This window comes from Jatropha curcas, chromosome 5, assembly GCF_041381405.1.
Source record: "Jatropha curcas cultivar XTBG-Jc1 chromosome 5, XTBG_Jcur_1.0, whole genome shotgun sequence".
Lineage (NCBI taxonomy): Eukaryota > Viridiplantae > Streptophyta > Magnoliopsida > Malpighiales > Euphorbiaceae > Jatropha > Jatropha curcas.
The window spans coordinates 9156736-9180778 of NC_143155.1; the positions used below are offsets into that span (position 1 = coordinate 9156736).

The window sequence follows — 24043 nt, forward strand, 5'->3', positions numbered from 1 at the left end:
AGAGTATTTAAATTATTCCAAATACTATTTGTTAAATAATCATTTACTTATTAAAATATAATTGCATAAATTACAACTATTTCATGTCATTATTGCAACTACAATAATAATAATAATAATAATAATAATAATAATAATAATAATAATAATAATAATATCTAAATAAAACGAAATCCACAAAAAAAAAAGGCAGAACAGAGTTATGATGGAGAGGAGAGGAGAAGGCGTACCTGACCAGCTGCGAATAAAGAGGAAGGAGATAGCGAGACCCTGATTCTCCGGTGACCGGCGGTGCCGAACAGTAATGAATCTGCTAGAAACGCTGCTACAATGGAGAGAAAAAGGAGAAGAGAAGATGCGGTACGCTCGTGCAGAGCAAGGGCTTATGAAGCCCTATTTTTTGTGACTGACTAATAATTAAAAAATCGGACACAATAATTAATCCTCCGATGTCGTTTTTGATGTCAGACGAATTGCGACCGACTTGCGACCACTCATGTCGGTCTCAAATCGGTCACTAATCTCTTGCAAACAGGAAACTAAATTTGGCGCTAAAATGTAGCGCGCAATGTTGCGACGGAATTTTCAATGGTTGCAAAATCAATCGCCAATTAGTCGTATTCGATCACAAAATGGAAACCAAATTGGCGGGAATTATTGGCGCTAGTTTTAGAGACGGATGAATTTTCGGTCGAAAAATTCTGTCGCCGTGTGGTCGCAAATCGGTCGGTGGATATTTAATCCCCCGTCACAATTGGTCGCAATTGCATCGCAATTTTGCAACCGAACTGTGTAGGTCGCAAAAACCGGTCATAAAATCGCGTTTTTTTTAGTAGAGCCAGCATATCATGGTTGAAGCAACAGAAAATTGCATTAGAAACATCGGAACCCACAATAGCCTAAAAAGATCTATAAACAACCACATCACCTCCTCTGCAGTAAATTGGATTAGATGTAAACAAGTCATCAAAATAGCTTGTCAGCAAAGCTTGTAAACTTATATCCCAAGTTTGCCAACAATCTGCGCATCTTTCAACTAAAGAATAGCATTTTTCTGATGTCGTGAAGAGGCCATAGAATGAAAATAACGTGTATTTGTATCACCATCGCGAAGCCAATGCTACTTTGCACGTTGTTTCCAGTACAATTCTTGTTGGTATAGAACCTGTAAATAAGCCTCTTTTGCACTTTGAAAAAGCTGAATATGGGTAGGGTCAAGACTGCATCGAAAGCGCTTTATCTGTTGCTTACACTACGTAAGCCTATCAGAAAATTGAAATTTTTTCTGTCGACCCCAGCTATGCAAAAAGGAACCACAGCGAGCAATTTGGTCCATTATAGGCTGTCCCCATCCAATCTCCCATGCCTCCTACAGCGCCACTTGGACATCTATTTCCTTAAGCCATGCATTTTCAAAACGAAAATGCTTAGGCGCATATTGGATAACTGTCACACCAAGAGCAAAAGAAAAATGGCTGAATGGTCACTGCTTACAACGTCAACACGGTACATAGTGGCGTCGAAAAAAGGCTTATGCCAACAATCTGTTACTAAAGCTCTGTCCAATCGCTCACAGACCCAGTCTGATGTAGCTCTCCCTCATTCCCATGTATACTTAGCAGCTACATACCCAAGATCATATGGAATGCACAAAATTCCATAGCCTGCCGGAATCCATTAATTCACCACGTCGGTTGCTGAATCCGTCCCATCTTGTCCCCATAAGACAGAATATCGTTAAATTAGCCGGCTATACACCACGGCAGCAGGGACTTGTTCTTAAGAGAATGCAAAAGATCCCAGGCTACTCGACGTTGAGATGATTCAGGTGCACCATAGAAGCCTATGAATTGGAAAGTAGGGACACCAAGAACTTGGACTTCAATATCAATAAAGAACTTATTATAGCCAATGAGGGAGCACATGTTTTTCTCTCGCCACAGCAAAGCCAAACCACCACTCAAACAATTCGGGTTCACCGCGAAAAGACCCTCAAAACCCAACCCAACATAGAACGAATTTGATTCATTCTGACCCATCCAACTTTAGTTTCTTGTAAAAGAATTAATTGGGCTACTTAGAAAGAACAATGTCTTTTAATCCGGCCACAGTTTGTGGGTTTCGAAGCCCAGGACAGTTCCATGATAAGGAACTCATAATGACTGGTGGGCCTGGGAACCAGAACCCCACCCCATATCCATTTTTTGAAAGATAAGCCTCCAAAGAATCAGTAACAGTAGTAATAACTTCAGATGTTTGTCGACGTCGTTTTGGGTCCGTAAGAACTAACCCAACATCATGGTCTTCAAACACAGACTCTCCACGTCACTATCCTTCCCATTCACGTCTACACCTCTTACGCCCTTTCCTTCATCACTTTCAATATCATCCGTAGGATGACCCCCATATTTCGGTATTTGATTTCTATCATATCCCATAGAAGTAGGCCGAGTATCGCTAGCTACCTTATCTCCTTTTCCGCCACCATGTTGCATCATCTCTGGCTGCAACCACCGTGCCCCAGTTTGATTACGGCTATCCGCCCGCAACCATGGTCCAAAAAGAAACTGCTCTCGCATCACACTTGGAGATAGAAATAACTTGGACAGGATCAATCGGAATGGCCTAGCAACCTGCAGAAGAAAAAAAATGTGACAAGCCTCTCATACTTGAAGCTTATCGTCACCTAGTCTCCTTTTGGCATCTTTATATGCATTTTACGCTTCAATTGCTTATGAACATCCATCCTCACCCGAACTCGCATAAATTCTCTCCAGATAAGATCATAATTTTTAGGATCAGAACGTATAAACTCACCCAGAAAATTCCCCGCATCCCTTGCTACACGTTCAAAACGAAAACCTGCCAGCAAGTCATTTAGTTGCACCCAAATATCAATTTTTGTCAGTTCAACATGTCTCGGATTTCTCCTGGTTGCAAAGGCTTCAAGAGAAGAAGATTTTGAGCAAAATTCCACTGGACCTCCTTCCACCACTGTGTCATGATCAATTTGATGGTAAAATTAGAAAACAAATGCATTGTTTGCAAGTTCTTTAATAAGCAGCCCATAACAAGCCTCCAAACTTGCGTCATCATCTCCTCGAAGGTACGAACATTCATAGAATTATCCGTTAGCAAGCCGCCAACGACGCACCATTCATCATCAGGAGTAACATTATCATCATCCACCTTATCGATCGGGCTCCTCCATATACTCCAGTTTCCCTCCGTTTTCCCTAGATTCATACTAGCATAGATATCCTCAATAGGAGGCATGCCTTCAGAAGGACCACTCGTTGATGCCATTCTGATACTTAGATAACTCACCAAGGAAGGAAGAAAAGCACAACAGAAAAAGAAGTTTCAAAATAGAAAAAAAAAAAAACTTGTTACTGAGAACAAGGGTAATTAGGAGCTCTCCATATTACACAGAGTAATTCTAACTTCTTATTAATAAATTGAAAATTAAATATTAAAATTCAACATAAAATAATTAAAGGAAAATACTTTTAAAAATTTTAAATTTATTGAACATTTTTAACCCGTAACATATAAAATATATACGGAATAGTTAACAAATTTCGTTACATTCGATTTTTCCTGAATTTTAATTTGTTACATGCAATTGTTCCATTTTTTTTTTCTTAATTTTATAGTCTTTTTATGTTTCTTTTATAGTCTTTTACACTTTATTTTTTTTATTAGATTTCTCTTTTTACATACAATCTATTTGATTATTTTTATATGAGGAAAATAGATATTGATTTTTACCCTACTTTTTTGTTAAATCAAGTAACTAAAAAAAATAATTAATTTTTCATATTTTTTAATAGGAATTCGAAACTTCTCCTACCCTACACAATACAGTTTTAAATTGATATTACATAATAACAAACAAATACTCAAATTTTTACACTTTACATTCATTTTTAAGAGTTAATTTCATTAGAGTTTCACAAATTTTAATTATTAAAAATTAAATTTTCATTTTATCAATTTTAAATATAAAAAATATAATACTATGTTTAATTTTTAATTTCAAAAAATAGTCAAAAATGCAAAGCATTTATATATCATTATATATTTTGATATAAAAAATATTTTTAATTTAATTTTTAGTTAAATTAGTAAATAATAAAATAATTACATGTATATTATGAAAATAATTATGTTTTGAGTTTGGACATGCAAAGTTAAATACATTGTATGAGAAAGATTTAAATAAAATTTGGACTTATATGTTACATTATAATGATTTTTCTTTTAAATATAGGTAATTATTTTATTAAAAAATATAATAAAAAGCACGATGAAATTAAAAATTCATAAATGAAATTATTATTTTAACAATCTGATGTTTGTATAGTTCTAAAGAATATTCTTTGAATGTTAATAATTTATTAATATTTTGTATTTTATAGTTCTGCACTTAATTTTTAGGGATATTGTAGTAAATGTCAGTTTTTAGAACTTATTTTTGAAAAATGTCACTTTGATTTTGAGATTTAAATTATTGTCGTTTACAATATAAATTTATTATTGTACCTTTTTTTTTTTTTTTTGTTAAGGCACTATATTTTTTAATATAGGAATATTGTACTAAGAGTCGGTTTTTGAAACTTAATTTTAAAAAATGTCAACATGACTTTGGGATTTAAATTATTATCGTTTACGGTATACATTTACTATTATAACCTTTTTTTTTCTTAGGGTGCTACATTTTTTAATATTTCTGTTCTCTTTTGTTAGTGTTTCATTTTTTTTACTTTTTCCTTTTTTTTAGTGTTTCCTTTTTATAGTTTTTTTTTTTCAGTGTTTCCTTTTTTCATTGTTTCTGTTAATAGACTGATCTTCTGCTCCTTTTTCTTTTTTTTTTTTCGTGAACTCTATCTCCACCGTCGTCACATGTAGAATCAGCGTGAAAGTCCTTATTGAAAAATCAATTTCATTTTTGTTCTTCTAATACTTTATTTCTACTTTTATTGTCTTCTTCTCCATTGGTATTGGCTACGATTCTACAATTTCTTTCTGTTCTACTATTTCTTTTTATTTTTTGTATTTCGTTTTTCTTCTGCAATTTATTTTTATAAGCGTATCAGTAGTTTAATCCTCGTCGGAAAACTGTCATCGTCATGGATGTTGTTTATGCTTTAAAGAGACAAGATATGACTCTCGATTCTGTTTGGATGGATACTGATACAAGATATTTTAATATTTTGTAACTAATTGTTTGGTTTGATCCAACGTGTTAATGTGTGTGTGTGTGTGTGTATACACATACCATAAATATCTTATTTACCGTCGATGTTATCGCTGTCGCTGGTCGCCAGTTGTTGTCACCAGTTGTCATCTTCGTGATTGAATCATATAAGCTACACAGAGATTTGTTTTTAGTGATTTCGTGTTTTCTTTTTTCAATGTTTCCTTTTTTTCAGTGTTTTCTATTTTCATTCTTTTCTTTTTTTAGTATTTCATATTTCTCTCTTATGAGCTCAGTTTTGGTATTATCAAAATTTATTTGACCAAATTTATTATTATTTTAATAGGTATTTTTTTCTAACATTTCATCAAAATTGAAACCTCATATATCACATTGGTTAAATTGCCCCTAAATTTTGTCAGTAAAGATATGGGTTTTTAAATTTGAAAATATGCAAAGTTGGGTCCAACCTGAATATTGGGCCACCCGACAATAAATGGCCTTTTCTCCGTCTGAGCATTTGGGGTTGCTTAACCTGATAACTATATTTAATACATCTTTAACAACTATTTTCATGATAACTATAAATAGGTGTAGACGTGGCTATTTTTCAATTCTTGGATCCGGAACCGTCAAGATTCGAAACCAAAACTGGAAAATTGCAGTACAGTTATGGTTCTAATTATTTTAGAATTATAAATCGGTGGTTTGGAGAACCAGTCGAAACAGATTGGAATCTGTAATTTGATGAAAATTCTAAAAGTTTTATTGAATCAATTAAAATTTTGACAAATCTTTTTTTTAAGAATTTTTATTGAAAATCTCAAATTGACATTTCTAACAACTATAAACGGCTAGTTTTAAGAGTGTTCGTTGAAGTTAAATTTTTGATTTACCATAAATACCCATTATTTTTATTCATTCACACATCAATTATTTCTCTCTACTCTCCAATCTCTTCAAGTTCTTCAATTTATAATTATTTTCTAAATTGATCTCAAATGACCTCTCCAATATCTAATTATTCTCTTTAATATTGTCGAAATCATTTTCAAATAATCTCTTCAATAATTAATTATTCTCTCCAATTTTTTATACTCAATTTTTTCAATTTGCATGTTATTATTCTATAATCGCTAATGGAGAAAGTTTAAGTTCCATGAAGAGCAAGAGAAAAGTTGGAGGAACACAAAATGTAATCTCATCTATGCATATGAACGACATGTTTGACTTCACTCCCAGTCAATTCGATTTCGAGGGAAATCTAAATTGAAAATCATTTCATATCATAAATGTTTAAAATTTAAATTTTGAACCAAAAATGTCCTCTAATTTTTAAATTTTTAAATTATGCAAACCAGGTAGAGAACCATCTCAAACTGTAAGAACTAGAAATGTTAAGGAACCAGAATCAGAACCATAACTGGTCGGTTCCAGACCAAAACTGAAACTGTCAGTTTTTTCGATTAGATTCCGGATCTACATCTTTTGGAATTGAAAATGTTAATTTTAGAATTGAAACCGGTGGTTCCAAAGCTATGGTCACCCTAAATGGGTGACTTAAATCACTTAGATAAGTTCTCATTATATATTTTAGGCCTAATGATTAAGAAAAATCTGAACTTTCGCCTTTTTAACAATTTTGGCCAATTCTTTTAATTGCTAAAATTGATACCGCGAAATAATTTTTTCTTAACAATTGTGGCGTACATCCATTAACCGTTACTTTTATGTTGATGTGGCCATTAGCGGGACTCTTACCATAATATATCACTTGCTAATTGTAAATTTTCAAGGTATTATAGTTAAAAGAATTGGCCAAAATTGTTAAAAATGCCAAAATTTAGGTTCTTTTTATTCAATTTCAGGAAAAAAATTGTGAGTTTTTTTAGTTATTTGAAATTGTCAACACTCATATTATAATAATTAAATATTAAAGAAGATCTAAAAATTCAATAAAATTATCAACGAAGTAAGAGGGAGAAAATCAAGTGTTGTAAATCCCTTTAATTTCAAAAGTGGCAGTATTACCTTACTTAAACTTGTTCTTTTCTTTAGAAGGATCAGCATCAAATACTTTTACATTAATCTTTCTTGAGAAATTTATACATGAATGTAAATTTTTTTAATCTTCGTTATTGAAATTTATTATATTTTAATTATAATGTTTATCACCTCTTTAGCACCTTTCGAATTTTCAAGTTGTAATTTCCTTTTCAAATTTTTTTCTTCATTTATTTTGTGTCATATAATTATTATTTTTAATTAATTCTTATTAAAATGAAATAAATTTTTTTAGCATAATATTGGTTGTTTGTCATTAATTATTATAATATATCATTTAAAATAAAAAATATTATAATCAAAATTTAATTTGAATATGCAAGTTATAAAATTATTTATTGATAAATAAATTATATAAATATTAGAAATTAATTTTAATAAAAAAAATTTGAAACTATTGCCAATTTGTATATGCACTTACCACTCTGTATGTCTTGGTATGCATGTAATAATCTTGATTAAAATTAATAAACTAATAAACTTTGGCCTAAAAAAACCCTGAAATTTGGCTTTTTTAAGTATTTTTGGCCAATTCTTTTAACAATTATATCTTACCAATTTATAGCTAGCAAATGATATATCACGGTGAGAGTTCCACTAACAGCAATATCAGCATAATAGTAACGGTTGATGGACGGAGGCTAAATTGTTAAGAAAAAATTACTTCGCAGTATCAATTGTAGCAATTAAAAGAATTGACCAAAATGGTTAAAAATACCAAAATTCAATTTTTTTTTTAATCATTAAGCCTATATTTTAAGCTATAATAAATCAAATATGAAAAAACTATTTGCTACTAGATTCTAGTTAGAATTCATTTATAAATATATTCTGCATTTTGAATTCATTTATACTAACCAATGCATTTATATGAGGAAAATTAATTATTTAATTTCTGAGATATGACGAAATTATCTAAATAGTCCATTAATTTTAGATAAATATTCAGCGCGTCACTCACGTTTATTTCCGTCCATCTAACTAGTCCCTCTATTCAATTTTGAAAATTGTTTCCATTAAATCATAGAAAAAAGACAAAAACACCCCTGGGCAATATGAAAGCCACAAACCTTCATTCCCTCTCCATCGTTGCCTTCACCATCACCATCTTCAAAGTCCCTAGAATCTGTAACTCCTCCCCCATCATCTCCTCTGCCTCCATCTCCACCTCCACCTAGGTCTCAGTCTCAGTCTCGGTCTTTACCTTCAATTCCACCTCTATCAATCACCTTCAGTAAGTAGTCCTCACTGCCGCTAGTAAGGCATGCCATGCGCATAAGCGCCTCAAAAAGGCATCCAGCACCGCCATCACCAATGCAAAAAGATGATGACATGAACACAGGGAAGGAGATAGGATTGGTGTTTACGGATATTGCTGCAATTTTGCAGATTATAGTTGTTGGATTCTGAGTTTTTTAAAGAAGGCAGCTTTGGAGGATGCAAGATAGCCCGTACCCAAAGTCGTCGCTGCTCCTTCTGCTACACACTGGCGACATCGAATTCACCGGGGACTTCAAATTCACCGCCAATGCTCCTTATGGGTATTGCTATTACTGATGCTGTTATTCTTAGTCATTTTGTTTAAAAGAACAAAGATTCAAAGGATATTGTACAGTGTTCAACTATATTAAATTGGCAGGTGGACTGGGGATTGGGGTTGCAAGAGCTGTGGAGACGACTTGGTTGCAATGGGGTGAAGGTCTTTATGCACGTCTGGCAATGGTGGCAAACTTACACAGATTTGAGATCCTCTGCTTTTGTTTCCAGGTTTTGTCTTGCACTCAGGCTTCATGGCTTCAATCCCTGCATTTTTATGTTTTTATGTCATTTTAAAAGACCCCTCTCACGTCTCTCTTATATTCTCTTGTGTTTTAACGGCAAAAGTAGCTAAGAATGGACGAAGGGACTGTATAGTTTAACGGAGACGAAATTCACGACGCTTTAAATATTTGATCAAATTACAGGATTACTAAGATAATTTTGCATACCTCAGGAAGAAATAATTAATTTCCATTTGTATTAAAATATCAAGAAGCAAATAAGAATTTACCCCCAAAAAATATCCTTAGAAGGCCTAACCAAAAAGTTTTTTTTGACTAGAAAAACAAAAAAAACAAAGAACCTTTGAGTTATGCATCACCACTATTCTAGAATCGCAGTTTCATTTTTGGGAGGATTGAAAAATATAGCATGACGAATCATTGGTAGAAGGTAGAAATTTCGTTTTAGGGATTTTAAGAGACATGGTAAATGAAGATTGAAGGAGAGAGATATTGGTGAAGGTTGATGATGGATGAATTGGGTTTGGGTATCAGTTTTTAACTTTGGTGGTGGTTTGGAGATGGAGACGAAATTTGACGGTGACATGGTGATGGTGATGGTTTGCGTCTGCAGAGAGCGGCGTTGGTTGAGGGAGGTGGAGAGAGTTTGAGTTCTAGGTACTTCAGAGAGAAGAGAGATAACAGGAATGATAAAATTTTTTTTATAAAGGTTAAGTTTGTCTTTTTACTTTAAGATTAACGGAAAAAAATGTGTTTTTTTAGCAGAACCAAGTAGAATGATAGATGCAAACCTCAGTATATGACAAATACCTTTACAAAAAATAAGCTTACTTTGATAATTATGGCAAATTTTAAGTATAAAATAATTATTTTCCCTTAACAAAAAAATTAAACCAATTTAATAAAAATTTTAAAAATTACTTTAAAAATTATAATAAAACCAAAACACAAATTAAAAGTTCCTTTAAAAACATAGTTTTCACAATTTCAAAACAAAACCATCAATTTCAAAAAATAAAAAACCGAAACCAATCCTCAAGTACAAGATTTTGATTACGAACAATTTTAGACACAGAACCTTAAGTACCCAATTTCAGTTACCGTTTGAAATCAGGAACCAAGAACCATTAACCACGATTTAAGACCGATTTTAATTGGTTCAGTTTCAATTCGGTTCCGGTTTGAAATCAGATCGGGGTCATGCCTACTTTGCGTTTTGCTTATACTATAAAAACAATCCCATCATGTCATACCTAAGCATTTCCAACACCTCACACCACAAATAAAATGGCTTAATCAGAATGTACATTCTATAACTTGCTTCTAACCCTAATAATATTACGGTGAACTAGTCATCTAAGACAAAAAGTGAAGCCTATTCTACTCAAAATAAATAAATAAATAAAAGTGAAACCTATACTGGTGATACAGAAAGTAGAAAGTCCGGTTGTAATCTTTGGAGCAGTATCCCACAAAAGGGACACAAGGGTCTTAACAATTCTACTGCAGCATGAGATTCTATCAAAGATTTATAATCTAGAGGGTATTCAGACATTGTAAAAAGAGTCTGCGGTGCCAATGTCGAAGCTCGTCTATTGCAACACTTGCAAAACCATAATGGTGTAGCTGGGCAAACTCGCATAGAAACAGCACATCTTACTAATTTGTGTTTCTGCACATCTCTGTTATTGCCTTCCAAACCTTGGCAAAATGCAATTTCTGGAGAATTAAACCGAACTGATGCTGAGCAATAGCCACATTGTTCTTCTACTCTATATTCATTGGATGAAAGCCTGTTTTCACCAGAATATTCGGATAAGATCAAAAGTGTTATTTGCACAAAACAAAAGCAAATTTTTGCAAATGACTTTCCAACAATGAAAAGGTTAACTCCAACAGCTAGCCACAAGATTTAAGTTGGCTAAAAGATATCATTTTTTTTTTCCTTTTTTTTTTTTTTTCAATTATGTGTTGAAGTTGTAAAAACAATTGAGAAAAGAAACAAAAGGAATGATGTAATTTAAGCCTTTTTTTCTATCCATTTGATGCAATGACTCCTCTTTGCCTCTCTTCAAGGAAAATCAAAATTTAGTTGATTTCTCTCTTTTTTATTTTTTATTGGAAAAAGTACCCTTGTTTTCGCGTTTCTTCACTTCAAGAACTGTGACATCAAAATTTGATTTTGTGTTTCATTTTGTTAACAATTAAGGGTCTAGCACCTTAATGTCATTTGTCTATGTTGACGTGACACTAACATTCAAAATCCTTAATTGCCGTATGGCACCATTAATGTAGTGCCACATCAAAACAGACTAACAATGTTAAGACACTAGAACTAAGCTTTGACAGAATGAAACACAAACCCTTTTGCCAATCACATACTCTTTTAAGTGAAAAAATTCAAAACCACAAGGTACCTCCTAATTTCTCCACGAGTGTGTGTGGGTTGTTGTTTGAACTATCTGAAAACAAGAGAAGTTGCAAGGCAAATTTAAACTTATTCCTTAAACATTTTCAATTCTAAGTCCTAAAAAGTCAAGGTTGTCGTGATGGAACTAAATGTTGCAACATATTTGCATCATAAATAACAGAGTAGCAAGAGGTACCTTCTTTTGTTCTTTTGCACTTCTGACAAAAGGACTTTTAATTGACCCCTGACATGATCATGATTAAGCTCAACCCACTGCTCCATTTGTGGAACTCCAAAAGGATGCCAGTATCCAGTCTGGGAAACAGTTTTGGCTAAAAATGCAGAAAGACTAAAAGCCACAAGCCTTTCCTGGAGTTCTTTTTCACTCCTGTGAAGTAGCTTTATCCACAGCGTTTGTTGATCAATTTCAGTAGCTTTATCCATATCGCTGGTTGGTCCCTTAAAATTTGCTTTAATGTCAATTTCATCAGCCTTAAACCCAGGTATTACTAAGCATCGACAGATGACATTGAGAATTTGCAATCGGCGAGAGGTTATTTTTGAGAAGTCATCAGGGATGCGTGTCAACACCTCATTAATAGAGAGATTCATATGGGACCCAAAATATGTCACAGAAAGCCAACTCGCCAGTACATGGTCGACAAACTCTGGCACAGATTTCTTGAAAGCCAATAATGATGCTATGATATCCCAGATAACTAGTAGCTTTTCCAGATTTTCAAATTTTTTTAGAGACCACAGAATGTTTGACTCCCAACAAACCAATTCACTTGCAGGATAATCAAGGAAAGATTCAGTAACAAAGTCTATAGAAATGTTGGGCAACATATCCAATTGTTGGCCACCAATCCAGAAGAACTCAACCACAGCCTTTTGTACCCTGCATGTTTCCAATCCAATAATATTAAGTTTCTAAATAGAGCACGCAGATTCAAGAAGGTTTTAAGCTAAAGCATGTAAGAATGGGCACACTTTACCCTCCAAATCATGGTACCACAAAATTGGACTAAATTAAATTGTAACTTTCTTTTTTCTTTAAAAAAAAAAAAAAAGAAAAAGCAAAAACTTAAATTCAGGGTTTGACAAGAATTTAATTGAAATATAAACAATAATATTAATATTTCCAATACCAAAATTAAAATTTATTGAAAGCGTATATTATTACCTAGTCAAATTTGATGTGGTAGGAATAAGAATTCTTAAATTGGCTATTAAACCCATATGTGAAAAATTACAAAAAAAATGTAAATCTTATATTAAAAAAACTTAGACTTTGTTCGGTTCACAGAGGAAATAACAAAGAATAAAAATAGCTGTTCTACAGAATGGAATACCTATTATTCACTCTTTTTATAAAAATTGTATTCCATAAATTTGAAAAACATTTATTACATACAACAAATTATATTTAGAAATTTAATCAAAACTGAAGTTCGCAAATTTCCTATTCAAGAAAATATTTTTTCCACATTTAAACCAAAGCCAGATAATAAATTAAATAGATTTCCGATTACTTAATTTAATTGTTTTTCCATTTGAACAAAATAAATAGGCAATATCACAACAAAAATAAATATGCAATATCACAACAAAAATAATAAATGCAATATCACAACTAATTATTATTCATTTTTATAAAAAAAAAAAAATTAAGGTCATTTTTAATTTATTTTAATTAATTTTATTCTCATCATTAATTTGTTGACATTGCCAAATTGAAAATTTTATAGTTCTTAATGAATTCATTGAAAACTTTAAATAATTTTAAAAAAATTAATAATTTTTATTTAAAGAATAAAAAATTTCCAATCAGAACCTGCGGCAACCGGTCATGAAGACAGATTGGAAAACATTTCGAGATTCTGGTAGGTTCTTACCAGAACTGAACCTTACCATATACATTCAGGTTCCCTACCGCTGCTTCGGTTCCAGTTTTGGAACCTTGCTAGGCCTAACTAAAACCAAAACCTTTCTGTTAAAGTTCCTATTACAGTTATTACAAGGTAACATAGAGCCATTTCTGTCATTCAGTATCCTAAAATATCACAGAAATCAAACACTAAATATCACATCAGTCTCCTAAACCCCATTAAATAAAGAGCAGTACATGTTTCATAACATCCATATGTAAATGCCTAAAAAAGGGTATGATCACAATAGCAAGTGAAGGAAAAAAGAAAGGTTTCTATTTCAAAACAAGACATAATTATCCTTATTAGGAATTTGAGTCTAATTTCAGCGAATTTATACCTTATGCACAATTCATCAGCCAAAAAAAAAAAAAAAAGAAAAGAACAATCCATCTAAACTGGCTGTGACCTACATAAAACATCTATAACAACCCATTATATGACACTGCAGCCACAGCCACAAGTATGATCATGGAGACAGTTCAAAATCAATATACGTGACCGCTTGGTTAATAAAAATCAATATTTTTGGATTTTGAAAATTTTGGTTTTTCTGATTCTTTTTATATTAATTTAGTTCAAAATTATTCAGTTCCTTGTAGTTGGACCCACGATTACCACTTTGTTCAATTGGATTCAGTTGTGCAGTATTCTTTACCATTGTCTCTTCCTGCTCTTATATTCATCATGTTATAAGCGTTGAACCATTTCTGAATTGATAAAGCATTTTAAAGTTTAGCAAGATAAATGAACTCACCTTGCCTCATACATGTGATCCAATTGATCAACATCAAGATTACGAACCTGCATAAGGTGAGCAGAATTCTTTCAGCACTGATTCCATTATATGTAAAGTACAATAGCATTACCATCATCCTTATAGCTTTGCTAGCAAATCACAATCTTTCACTGTGATCACGATCGTGATCATCATATTAAAAAATTAAATGAAAAGAAATTATCTAACAGAAAAAAAAAAGTTTAAAGTGCTAGTGGTGAATTGCACAGCATAACCAAGGGCCAATTATTTGCTTCAGCATCCCTATGCATTATCCCATAGTTATTGGTAACAGCAACAATGTATTAGAGATGATCAATGTAGCCCATGCTCACACTGTGCAGCTAAATTGATAGATATGAATTCTGTCTTAAAAGACTAAAAAAGAGAGAGATTGCAAATCAGGAAAAGAAATTTCAAGGTGAGCCAAAGAAATATTGACAAATGCACTTTCCAATCTAATTACACTGTTAACAAGTAATGAACATTCCCTTCGAAAGTTAGAAATGCAACCAGAATTTTATACTCTTAACTCCATTGATGGCAATTTATGAATTCAAATGCACAGTGCAACTCAAAGGAAATGGGAATTTTATTCTTGTAAAGATGACAGCTATTCTGATGATAAAACATCAAATTATCCTAACTGCAGTTGAATATATACCTCCACACTCTTATGGCATCTCACAACTGGCATGAATTGGTTAATAATGCATCAGATATGAAGAGGGCTAACTAACTGCATTGATTCGTCATATTTATCACTATTAACCATAATGTTTGTAAATATAGCAATTACAAGAGGCCTTGATGTAAAACAATGCAGCTAACATGTATCCCATGAACATAATTACTAGAAATTTAAGAACAAGGGCAGCCAATTGGGTAAAAGATTAAAACAAAACGTAAATGTAGAGGAATTAAAAATTAAGCTGATGAGAATGAGATGTCTAGAGAAACAAAAGTAATCTACCATAGCAACAACAAGGTTTCCAGGAGATACTGCAACACCAAGGCATGAAAGGAATACATCTGGAAGCTGCAGAGAAATTTTAACATCTTCTTGAGCCAGAATAGATTGTTAAAACAAAAGAAAAAAAAAGGCCAGAAAAATAGGTTATTGTCATACATCAGTCGAGCTCCTCAGACCCAATGTACTTGAAGTAATGGTTACTTCACAAAAAGAACTCTCATGGAATTGCCAGCAACGAACATAATTATCCTAGCACATTTTCAAGTTAAAAATGGTATACAATCAATTCATAGTGCAATATCACATGCAACTGATGGATTATGCTCTGTAATATATAAAAACAAGTCAAAGCATACTGTCATTTATAAAATAAATAAAAAAATAGTACATAAATATCTTCTGCAACAACGACACTCAGAGGTTAGGCTATTCAGAATCCGGTTTTGTGTAGGTTTGAAATTAGAAAGACTCTAAAAAGCTCATATAGATAATACAATTAGGGTGTGTGCTGAGTATGACTAGGAAGTAGGAAGTAAAACAGCACAAGCAAAGAAAGATTTTGGAGGTTGTTAGGAGTTTAGGCCTGACACCTTGGACAACAAACAATGACATGAAAAAAAAAAAAAAGAAGGATTTAGGCTTCAGACCTGCACTTTGTTGGGACACCCAAGGATCCATAAATTTTGATTGAATTGCATCAGACAATAAAAGTGGCAACAATTGCTAAAATTATCAAGTGATTCTATCTTTAAAAATATAGCATTACATGAATTGATTTTTTTAAGGACCAAAGTAGCTACGAAAGCTCAAGTCAATCTACTTGGATCTGGAAATTTGCATATTAAATAGTTTTACTAGACATAAATAAGCACAAATATAACTATTTATGGGCTAGGAATCGAAGTACCAAAGAACGTCCAAAATATAACCTGATGAAACCTAGACCATAGTTGAGCATAACAATGAATTTAATGCACATAATAAAGTATCACATATGGAAAACTGAATTAAACAGAGGATAATTAAAGTCATGTAGCTGAATATCATTAAATTTAATACCTGGCTGCAACTGTACAAACAATACCCATCGAATGCCCAAGCTAAACCTGTAACCTGATTAATTTTTAAACATATAAATTATCATTGAGATGCTATATAAGACTGATCAACAATTAGATACTTACAGCCCGGTCATGAGCATCATGTGAACCAGCTTTATCAAATTTGCAACTAGATAAATCAGATGTCCATACTTCAAGCGAACCAGATAATTTGCCAACCGCTAAGAGCATATTGGGCATTTCCCGAACAGGTATTACTATTGAAATTACTGAAATTGGGACAGCATTGGCAGAAATAACCTATTTTGGGGAATTAAATGTCAGAATGCAATTAATGAAAAACATAAAACATGTATATTGAAATCATTAAGAATATAATTGGAGGAACCTCCTTCAGCAGAAAAAAAGGAGCATTATTTGATTCTGATGACTCCAGCAATTCCTCGCAACTCCTCAACCAAATCTTCACACTAAGAAGAAGACAATGAAGAAAATGGGAAATAATATGATTAACACTTCTTATGCATCTACTCAACATCTAAAAATACCAGTTACAGTAAGTCTTGTAATTCTACTACCAAGTACAAGGAATTTATACATGCTTCTGAATGAATTCTATGGTGTCCACAGAAAGATATGCTAAATTGCACATAAATTTAATAATTGGCTACCTTCCGAGAATTAATTCTATTTGAACACCCAAGAACAAGTATTTGAAGATCAAATCAACATTGCCGTAAAACTAAATGTTACTCTAGCTGCTTCAAAAATATCAACACTATAAGCTACTCTAGATTCTCCAAAAATATCAACCTAGAAGATATAGAATTAAACAGAAGAAACAAATATTCTACTTAACACCATTTACAGCATACCAAAGTACACCAAATGAGACCCGCTCTTATGCTTATTCAAAAATAATCATCATATCATGGATAAGCAGTTATTAAGTCGATAGAAATTCTGGCAGTACCTAACTCACCTCCCATCAGAACTCCCACTAGCCAATAAAAGCTGAGGATTAGAATCAGAACCATGTAATGCCAAACTGATTGCAGTGACCCACGAATTATGTGCCTGTAGAAGCCCGACAAGCATCACACCACGAGAAACACTACTGCGCTCAATAGAGTACTGTTGTGGTGCATAAATTCTCCAGATTGAAATTTTACCAGACTTTCCTCCAGCTGCAAGTACAGAAAATCTGTGGGAGGAGCCATTTTGATGAACTGAACAGATTTTAGATGGAAGGCACAACATTGGTGACCAGGCAACAACAAGTGATGACAACAATTTTCTGCGAGAAGCATATTGGTTGGCAGTTATCTGCGGTAGTGAACATTTTTCAAGTGTAATTTTTTTCCTCTTGTCACGATTAATCTCAATAACCTGAAAATCAAAGTCAGAAGAAAATACTCAAGGAATTTAATGATCATTTAAAGATGAATGGCAAGCTCACAAGCCACCTAGCAGCATTATATGCTAAAAAAAAAAAAAAAACCCGCATAGAACTGCAGCTATCTATTTATGTTTAAGCTTTAATACATTCCTGGTCAATCTAGCAGCCAAACAAAAGAGTTATTTTTATACGCAAGTCCAAGTCTCTTTCAATTACAATTAGTATTATCAGTATCTGTGTAAACAATGTAATATTTCAATTTCACAGAATAAATCATTGGATGAATGAAGTTCCAGCAACTATTTCCTTTCTCTGAGTTTTTCATAGATTCCAAGTTTCAAACTAAAAAAGGGGCAAGTCTTTCTTGATAGGAATGAGCCATTAGGCTAATAATTCTATTTAATTTACATAACTTTTATACAATTGAAAAAAAAAAAAAAAAAAGGAAATTCTTGAGCAAATAAAATCTGCCTCATTCGGTTCATCCTACCATCTAATCTAAATCTCAAATCAATCAAGTGCTTGATGTCCAACGTCAAACAATTTATATGTTATAAAATCCTAAAAGAAAGAAAAAAAAAACTAAAAAAGGGGGGGTGGACAGGAAGATAATATGCAAAAATATCTTTAGTCCAGAAAGCATACCTTAGGCAACTGCTCTTCCCTCATATCAGTTTGAGGGCTTGATCGAGCACGGGACTTCTCACCATCTTTAAGACCGATTATTTCACCTCCAAGAGTTTTAGACTCCTTAGTGCTGCAACATAGTCATTTAAGGAACAAATAAGATTAGATTAGGAAAGCAATATTGAGTTAATGAGAAAATATTCTAGAATGACAGTATTCCCATGATTTTCCAGTTCCAGGTCAAATCTAAAGAATAAACTATGGCTGGTTCACTAGTCTATCAAAGAGAAGATCGGGGCAGAAGAAAAGTTTTCTTCAAGTGGGTCCTATGGCAAGACAGAAGAGAAAAGGTGGCAAAGAAAGGAGAGTTTTATTGCATTTTCTTCCAGGGATCCAACTTTCTCTCTAAATATGTTAAATTATAGAAAAGCAAATGATTCAGATAGCAAATCCAAACTAGTTTGAGATTAAGTTGATGATGTTATTGTTATATAGAAATCTCTTCTCCAAATTTCACCCATTTTGAAGAGAATATTTCTGGGATGCAAGACAGGTTCTAAAATGCACATCATGCTTTATTTATGTAGTTTATGAACCATAGAATGGAAATTAGTTTATTTATAATAGTGGAAAATCCAGCACAATGGAAGAAAATTCACATTAATTGAAACCCCATTTAGCATTGTTGTTGGAGTGATGCACATGCAGTATAATGGAATGAACAGTATGATAAGAGAAACCATTCCTTGGATAGTTCTCTTGCAGCATTCCTTTACTTTTGGAAAGCATGCACCACACTCCAACAAATGGACCTTTAATAAAGACAATTAAGAAAATAAAGATAAATCTGATAAAAAGATCAGAAGAAATCAAACAAAAATTTAAACAGGAATGAGATATTACATGCCATTACTCGCATTTGCTCTTCTTCGCTTAATAGAGTTTGGAAAAATATTAGCATGGTCATCAGTACACCCCAATTGTGTTGTTTGCTCCTAGGAAAAGAATCACAAAAATGTCAGGATATTATGGTTAATAGATTATAAATTCAATCCTAGATAATCAAGAGTACACTAAATTGTGATCTAACACAAAAAGAACTTACGTCAGCAAACTCCGAGTCTGGAGTTCCTGACTCTCCAAAATTGGTATTTGCAAGATAATCATATAGACTATCTGATATATCTACAACCTGCATAAGATTAGAAGAATAGGAATTTATAATTATTTGATGCTAAGAAAGAGTTTGCCCATGAATTTCATCAATCAATGCACAAAGTTTATTTCAAAAGTGAAGTTGGTTATTAGATTTCAATGATTCTACCAGTTTCTTAATTTTAAACAGAAAAGTGTGCAATCAATAAGCCCTTCCCTGATGCATACCTCTATCCACTCAGCAGAAAAATCATTAATTGGCGGTTGATAAAGCTTCACACGTCCTTCTGTAGTGCAAACTATGAGCAAGCACCTGGCATTGATTACATTACAAGACGAATTTGATACTATAACTTGTTCTTAGGCCCTTAAATTTACTTAATTTAACAAAACCAAAATGACAACAAAAGGTTGGAATAATACCCCGAGTTTGGAGCCATTCCTACTGGAGACCAAGAAACTGAACGAACAATTGGACGAAAATCCTTAGACAATGCAGTGGGCAATAAACATCCAGTTAAAAAATCTGCAAACGTCCGAAATCACAATAATGGTCAATAACTGCCTAGGCTAAATAAATAAATAAATAAATAAGAATTTAAAGCATGTCCAAATTATGCTTCAAAGGGAATAAAATAAAATAATTTGCAAAACTATCCCCATAAGACCAAATCAAATTTTGCAATGAACAATGACATAAGAGTGCAAGAATAAAAGGAAATAAAAAGCGGCAATATAAAAGATCATAGTAGCCCTAACCTTCTCTTTTTACCAACCCAATTGGATAAAGTTCGCAAGTTGGAATTGTGATTAAGCCTCTAGGTCCAGAAGGCAATGCAGGATTCTGACAATTAAAAAATATAACAAAATTTACAACCCTTAACATTATTTATCTAAAAGCTTAAACTTAACAGTAGGTGTTTTAGAGTTTCAAATCAAACGACCAAAAAAAGCAAATCTTTCCTCAGTTATGTTAGTACTTCATATTACATAAATAAAAACAGAATAAAAGCAGGAAACTAGCGAATGCATTACCAGAATGGTGACAAGCGATCCGCAGGCAACAGCGATAAGGTTTTCATCAGACCAAGCTATGGCATTTGGATACAATGGTGAAGTTGCTAGTGAAGCAGCTTGAAATCGTGAAGCCGAAGCCATTATATAAACAAAGGAATATCCTAATTATAACTAACCAGCAACAAAAGTTCAATAATTTTAAACCAGATGATCTGGAGGAAACTGAATTTAAATACGAAAAAGACGAGCAGATAGTATCCCAGCCACAGCCGTGACTTTGCCTGTTCTTTAAGAAGCTGCTGTTATCCTGAGCGGGGGAATGTCCTGAATTTCAGATATAAGACTGCACTCAGCATAGTGTGAAATTTGACGTCCCAAACTTTAATGTCATCACGGTTAGTAAAAAAAAGTTTAAAACAAAAGAAAAATATGTATGAAACCACCATTATTGATTGTTACAAATAAAATTTTTAATATTATCTATAGGGCCAAACTACAACAGTTAACAACATTTTCCTAGAATCATTATAACTCTTGTTTTATCGATTTCTGTGATTTTCGGCTTTAAGGCCTATTTGTCTGATTGCATCAATCAATGTTTCAAGTACGGAGCATTCTGCCTAATGTATAATTTCACCGGGGCCACCGCGGCGGACGGGGGGCGGTGGTTACCGAATTCCTCAAGATTCAAAAATAAGTCATAGTTTTTCATGTAGAACTCAATTCCCAAATCAGTTGCACCATCCAATGCCTAATTTATCAAAATCCTAAATTCAAACTGAAACCTAAATTCTAAACGCCCTCAATCTTCATTCAATGACCAAATGAATCGAGAATAAGTTAATCAAAAGCATTGAGGGTCGATTTTCGACCAACCTGAGTAAAGAGAATTGCTGGAAATCCTTGAGCTCGCCAGAAAGTCGAGAAAGAGAGAACTATCGATAGAAGGTAGCGGCGTCGCAGGAGAGAGCCTTGTTTCGCGTGGAGCAGCCTTCGATCGTTGAAGGGACGGCCGGAGTCAAGATCGCCGTCGCTCGGAGCGTCGATCGCCGCCTTGGCCTCCACAACCGGCGGCCGAAACAGTGATCAGGGAGTGGATAGGAAAGGAGATCGCCGGTCCTACGATCGGGAAAGAAGTTTTGGGCTGTGTTCCCGTTTTGGCTGTTCTCTCTCCTGTTTTAATTGGTCTATATCTGGTTGGGCTTAATTCATTGGTTCGGTTCAATTCAAATGGAAACTTCTAGATTTTAACGGGTTCCAATGGTTTATGCTTGGTTCGATCGCCTTGGTTAGCGGTTTGGTTTTTCTTGTTTTATTATTCTTATAAAATTCTATTTATACAATAAAAAGATATTATTAATTCAAATTTTAGAATTTAATAGGAACAGTTTTTGAAATTTTAAAATCGGTTATTTGAGCTACATTAGTGCTTTTTTTTAATATGCATTGCGTACTGTTTGTACTCGTTAATTTTGCTTGTAATTTCATTTGTTTATTTATAATATACTTAGAATATAATAATATTTTAAACTGAGGAGTAATTTCAATTAAATTTAAAACTAATTATTTGAACTAAAAATCTGACTATCTTTTGATCTTTTAATTTTTTTATAGTATAATCATTCTTGAAAATTTTTATAAGTAAGAGATATAAAATAATTATTAATTTATGTTCCCATATTAATTAAACCAATTAAGGACTTGTATAAGTATGATTTTGTTTACACCAGATTTTAATTATCTGAGTGTTATAGATTTGAATTATGATTTTATGATTTATTTGTACTTTAATTAATTAATTGGGCTTTAAACTATTAGAATCCCATAATTAATTAATTAATAGCTGAGTAAACATTTTTGGAGTTAACAGGAGGCGGTTAACAGAAGAGATCTAGTAATTGCTCGCGCACAATATGGAGAAGTTATTTGGGCAGTTAAGATGTCGTGTGCATAAAAGCGTTAAGCAACAGGTGCCTATAAAAGCCAAGCTGAAACACATAACGAAGCCTCAACAATCAACTCCAAAAAATCAAACTCAATTACAATTTCTCAATCAAATAGCAATTTCAATTTCATTTATATTCATTGTAATTTCCTTTTCTAAGTATTCTCAATTTGTTTTCTACAATTCCGGTTTTTGTTAATACAGTATTTTAATTTCAAGCAATCTCTTTATTTTACAAAGCTTTTACAGCATTTATTTTTAAGCACTATCAAATTAATTTTCAGCAGTTGGTGAAGTGTTATCGTGGAGTCAAAACCTTCAGTCTTTTCATTATGAAATTCGGGTGGCGCAATTTACTCTGTAGTTAGTAAACTTAACATCTGACACGCTCAAGCTGTTAGTCAGTGTAATTGTTTTACAGTGCAAACAGATTTATACTTACTAATTTAATAATTTAACATTTATATTTACTAATCTTTTTTATGACATGCGTTGCATGTTGATTATATTCGTTATATACTCATCTTTTACGCTCTTTTAATTTTTTTAATCTATAATGTGAAAGCATAAGTTTTTATTTAGATTAAAACAAATATAATTAGTTAATTTGTATGAGACTTTATCGTACAAGTTACTTGTAATGCTATTTCTTATGTACTTAATTTATTTTTATATAATGAAAATAGTCTCAAAATAAACTTCAACCCCATCTCTAAACCTAATCGTTTAGTCCTTAATTTATAAATACAAATTCTTAAAATCTTAATAGGCACCCAAAAAGAAAATCAAGTTATCACAAAATCTACGACCCTTACCTTCAACCCAAAATCAATATTTTTATACAAATATAATGAAAATGATAATAAATTTTTTTTTTACTGCTAGGTAAAAAAAATGAGAAAATTATCTGAAATAATAATAATAATCACTTTGACTATGGTGACAATATTACTTTTCCGCACTTAAAGAAAAGAATATATACATATACATATAAATTTCTGAAACTCCAAAAGTGACCCAAAACAGAAATATATAGTTTTAGTTTTTTTCCAATTTCATAAATACTATTTTTTTCAAGTCAAACAGATTTAGAATATAAGAGAAAAAAATATTTAAAATATTAAAAATGCTTAATCATTAAGAGGTTTTCTATTTATTTCAAGGGGAATATTAATCTCTTGCTAAATTAAAGTGATAATAACTAAAAATTAATTCAGTAATGAAAAAGAAAATAAAAAAAAAATTATTATTAAGAATAAAACTCTTTTCAGAACTCAACATATAATAAGAAACAAATTATATTAAAAAATTACCAATTTTAATTTTAAAAATCAATCCCTTCTTCAACTGGCGCATAATTTAATGAAATTTATTGTTGATGAAAAAAAATAAAGCCAAGTCAATAAATAAATTTCAACGAAAATCATGCTACGATCCAATATTGGTCAATTGATGAGTTTATTCAAGTATTTTATTTCTCTATTGTTCTAAGTTGCAAATTTAAAATAAATAAATAAGTTAATTAGTTAATAAAAAAAAAAGATTATGTAAAGGAAATGTTCTAACCTCTCAAATAAACCCTTACAGCCCGTTTGGAACAAATAAATTATGGTTGTAGAATTCATTTGTAAATGAATTTCAAGTAGAATTCATATGCAAATGAATTTGTTATGTTTGGTATACTACAATTTAAAATAAGAAA

The 24043-nt window shown here is 32.3% G+C and overlaps 1 protein-coding gene and 1 long non-coding RNA gene across 2 annotated transcripts; one reads left to right on the forward strand and one right to left on the reverse strand.

Annotated features, from left to right (window-relative positions):
• Window positions 1–8241: 8241 nt before the first annotated feature.
• On the forward strand, window positions 8242–22559 carry LOC149496190 (uncharacterized). Its single transcript, XR_016320910.1, has 3 exons — window positions 8242–8805; window positions 8904–9031; window positions 22267–22559. It is a non-coding gene; the product is annotated as an uncharacterized LOC149496190 (long non-coding RNA).
• LOC105633952 (Transducin/WD40 repeat-like superfamily protein) lies at window positions 10306–21557 on the reverse strand. The gene is made up of 17 exons (XM_012216658.4): window positions 21273–21557; window positions 20415–20720; window positions 20139–20223; window positions 19803–19905; window positions 19608–19692; window positions 19330–19416; window positions 19128–19219; window positions 18243–18354; window positions 17181–17587; window positions 16587–16668; window positions 16322–16498; window positions 16197–16250; window positions 15294–15386; window positions 15138–15203; window positions 14144–14190; window positions 11652–12356; window positions 10306–10838 (listed from the first exon to the last, which is right to left on the reverse strand). Exons 2-17 carry the CDS (start codon window positions 20535–20537, stop codon window positions 10460–10462), a joined length of 2697 nt encoding a protein of 898 aa, XP_012072048.1. The 5' UTR covers window positions 20538–20720; window positions 21273–21557; the 3' UTR covers window positions 10306–10459.
• Window positions 22560–24043: the final 1484 nt, after the last annotated feature.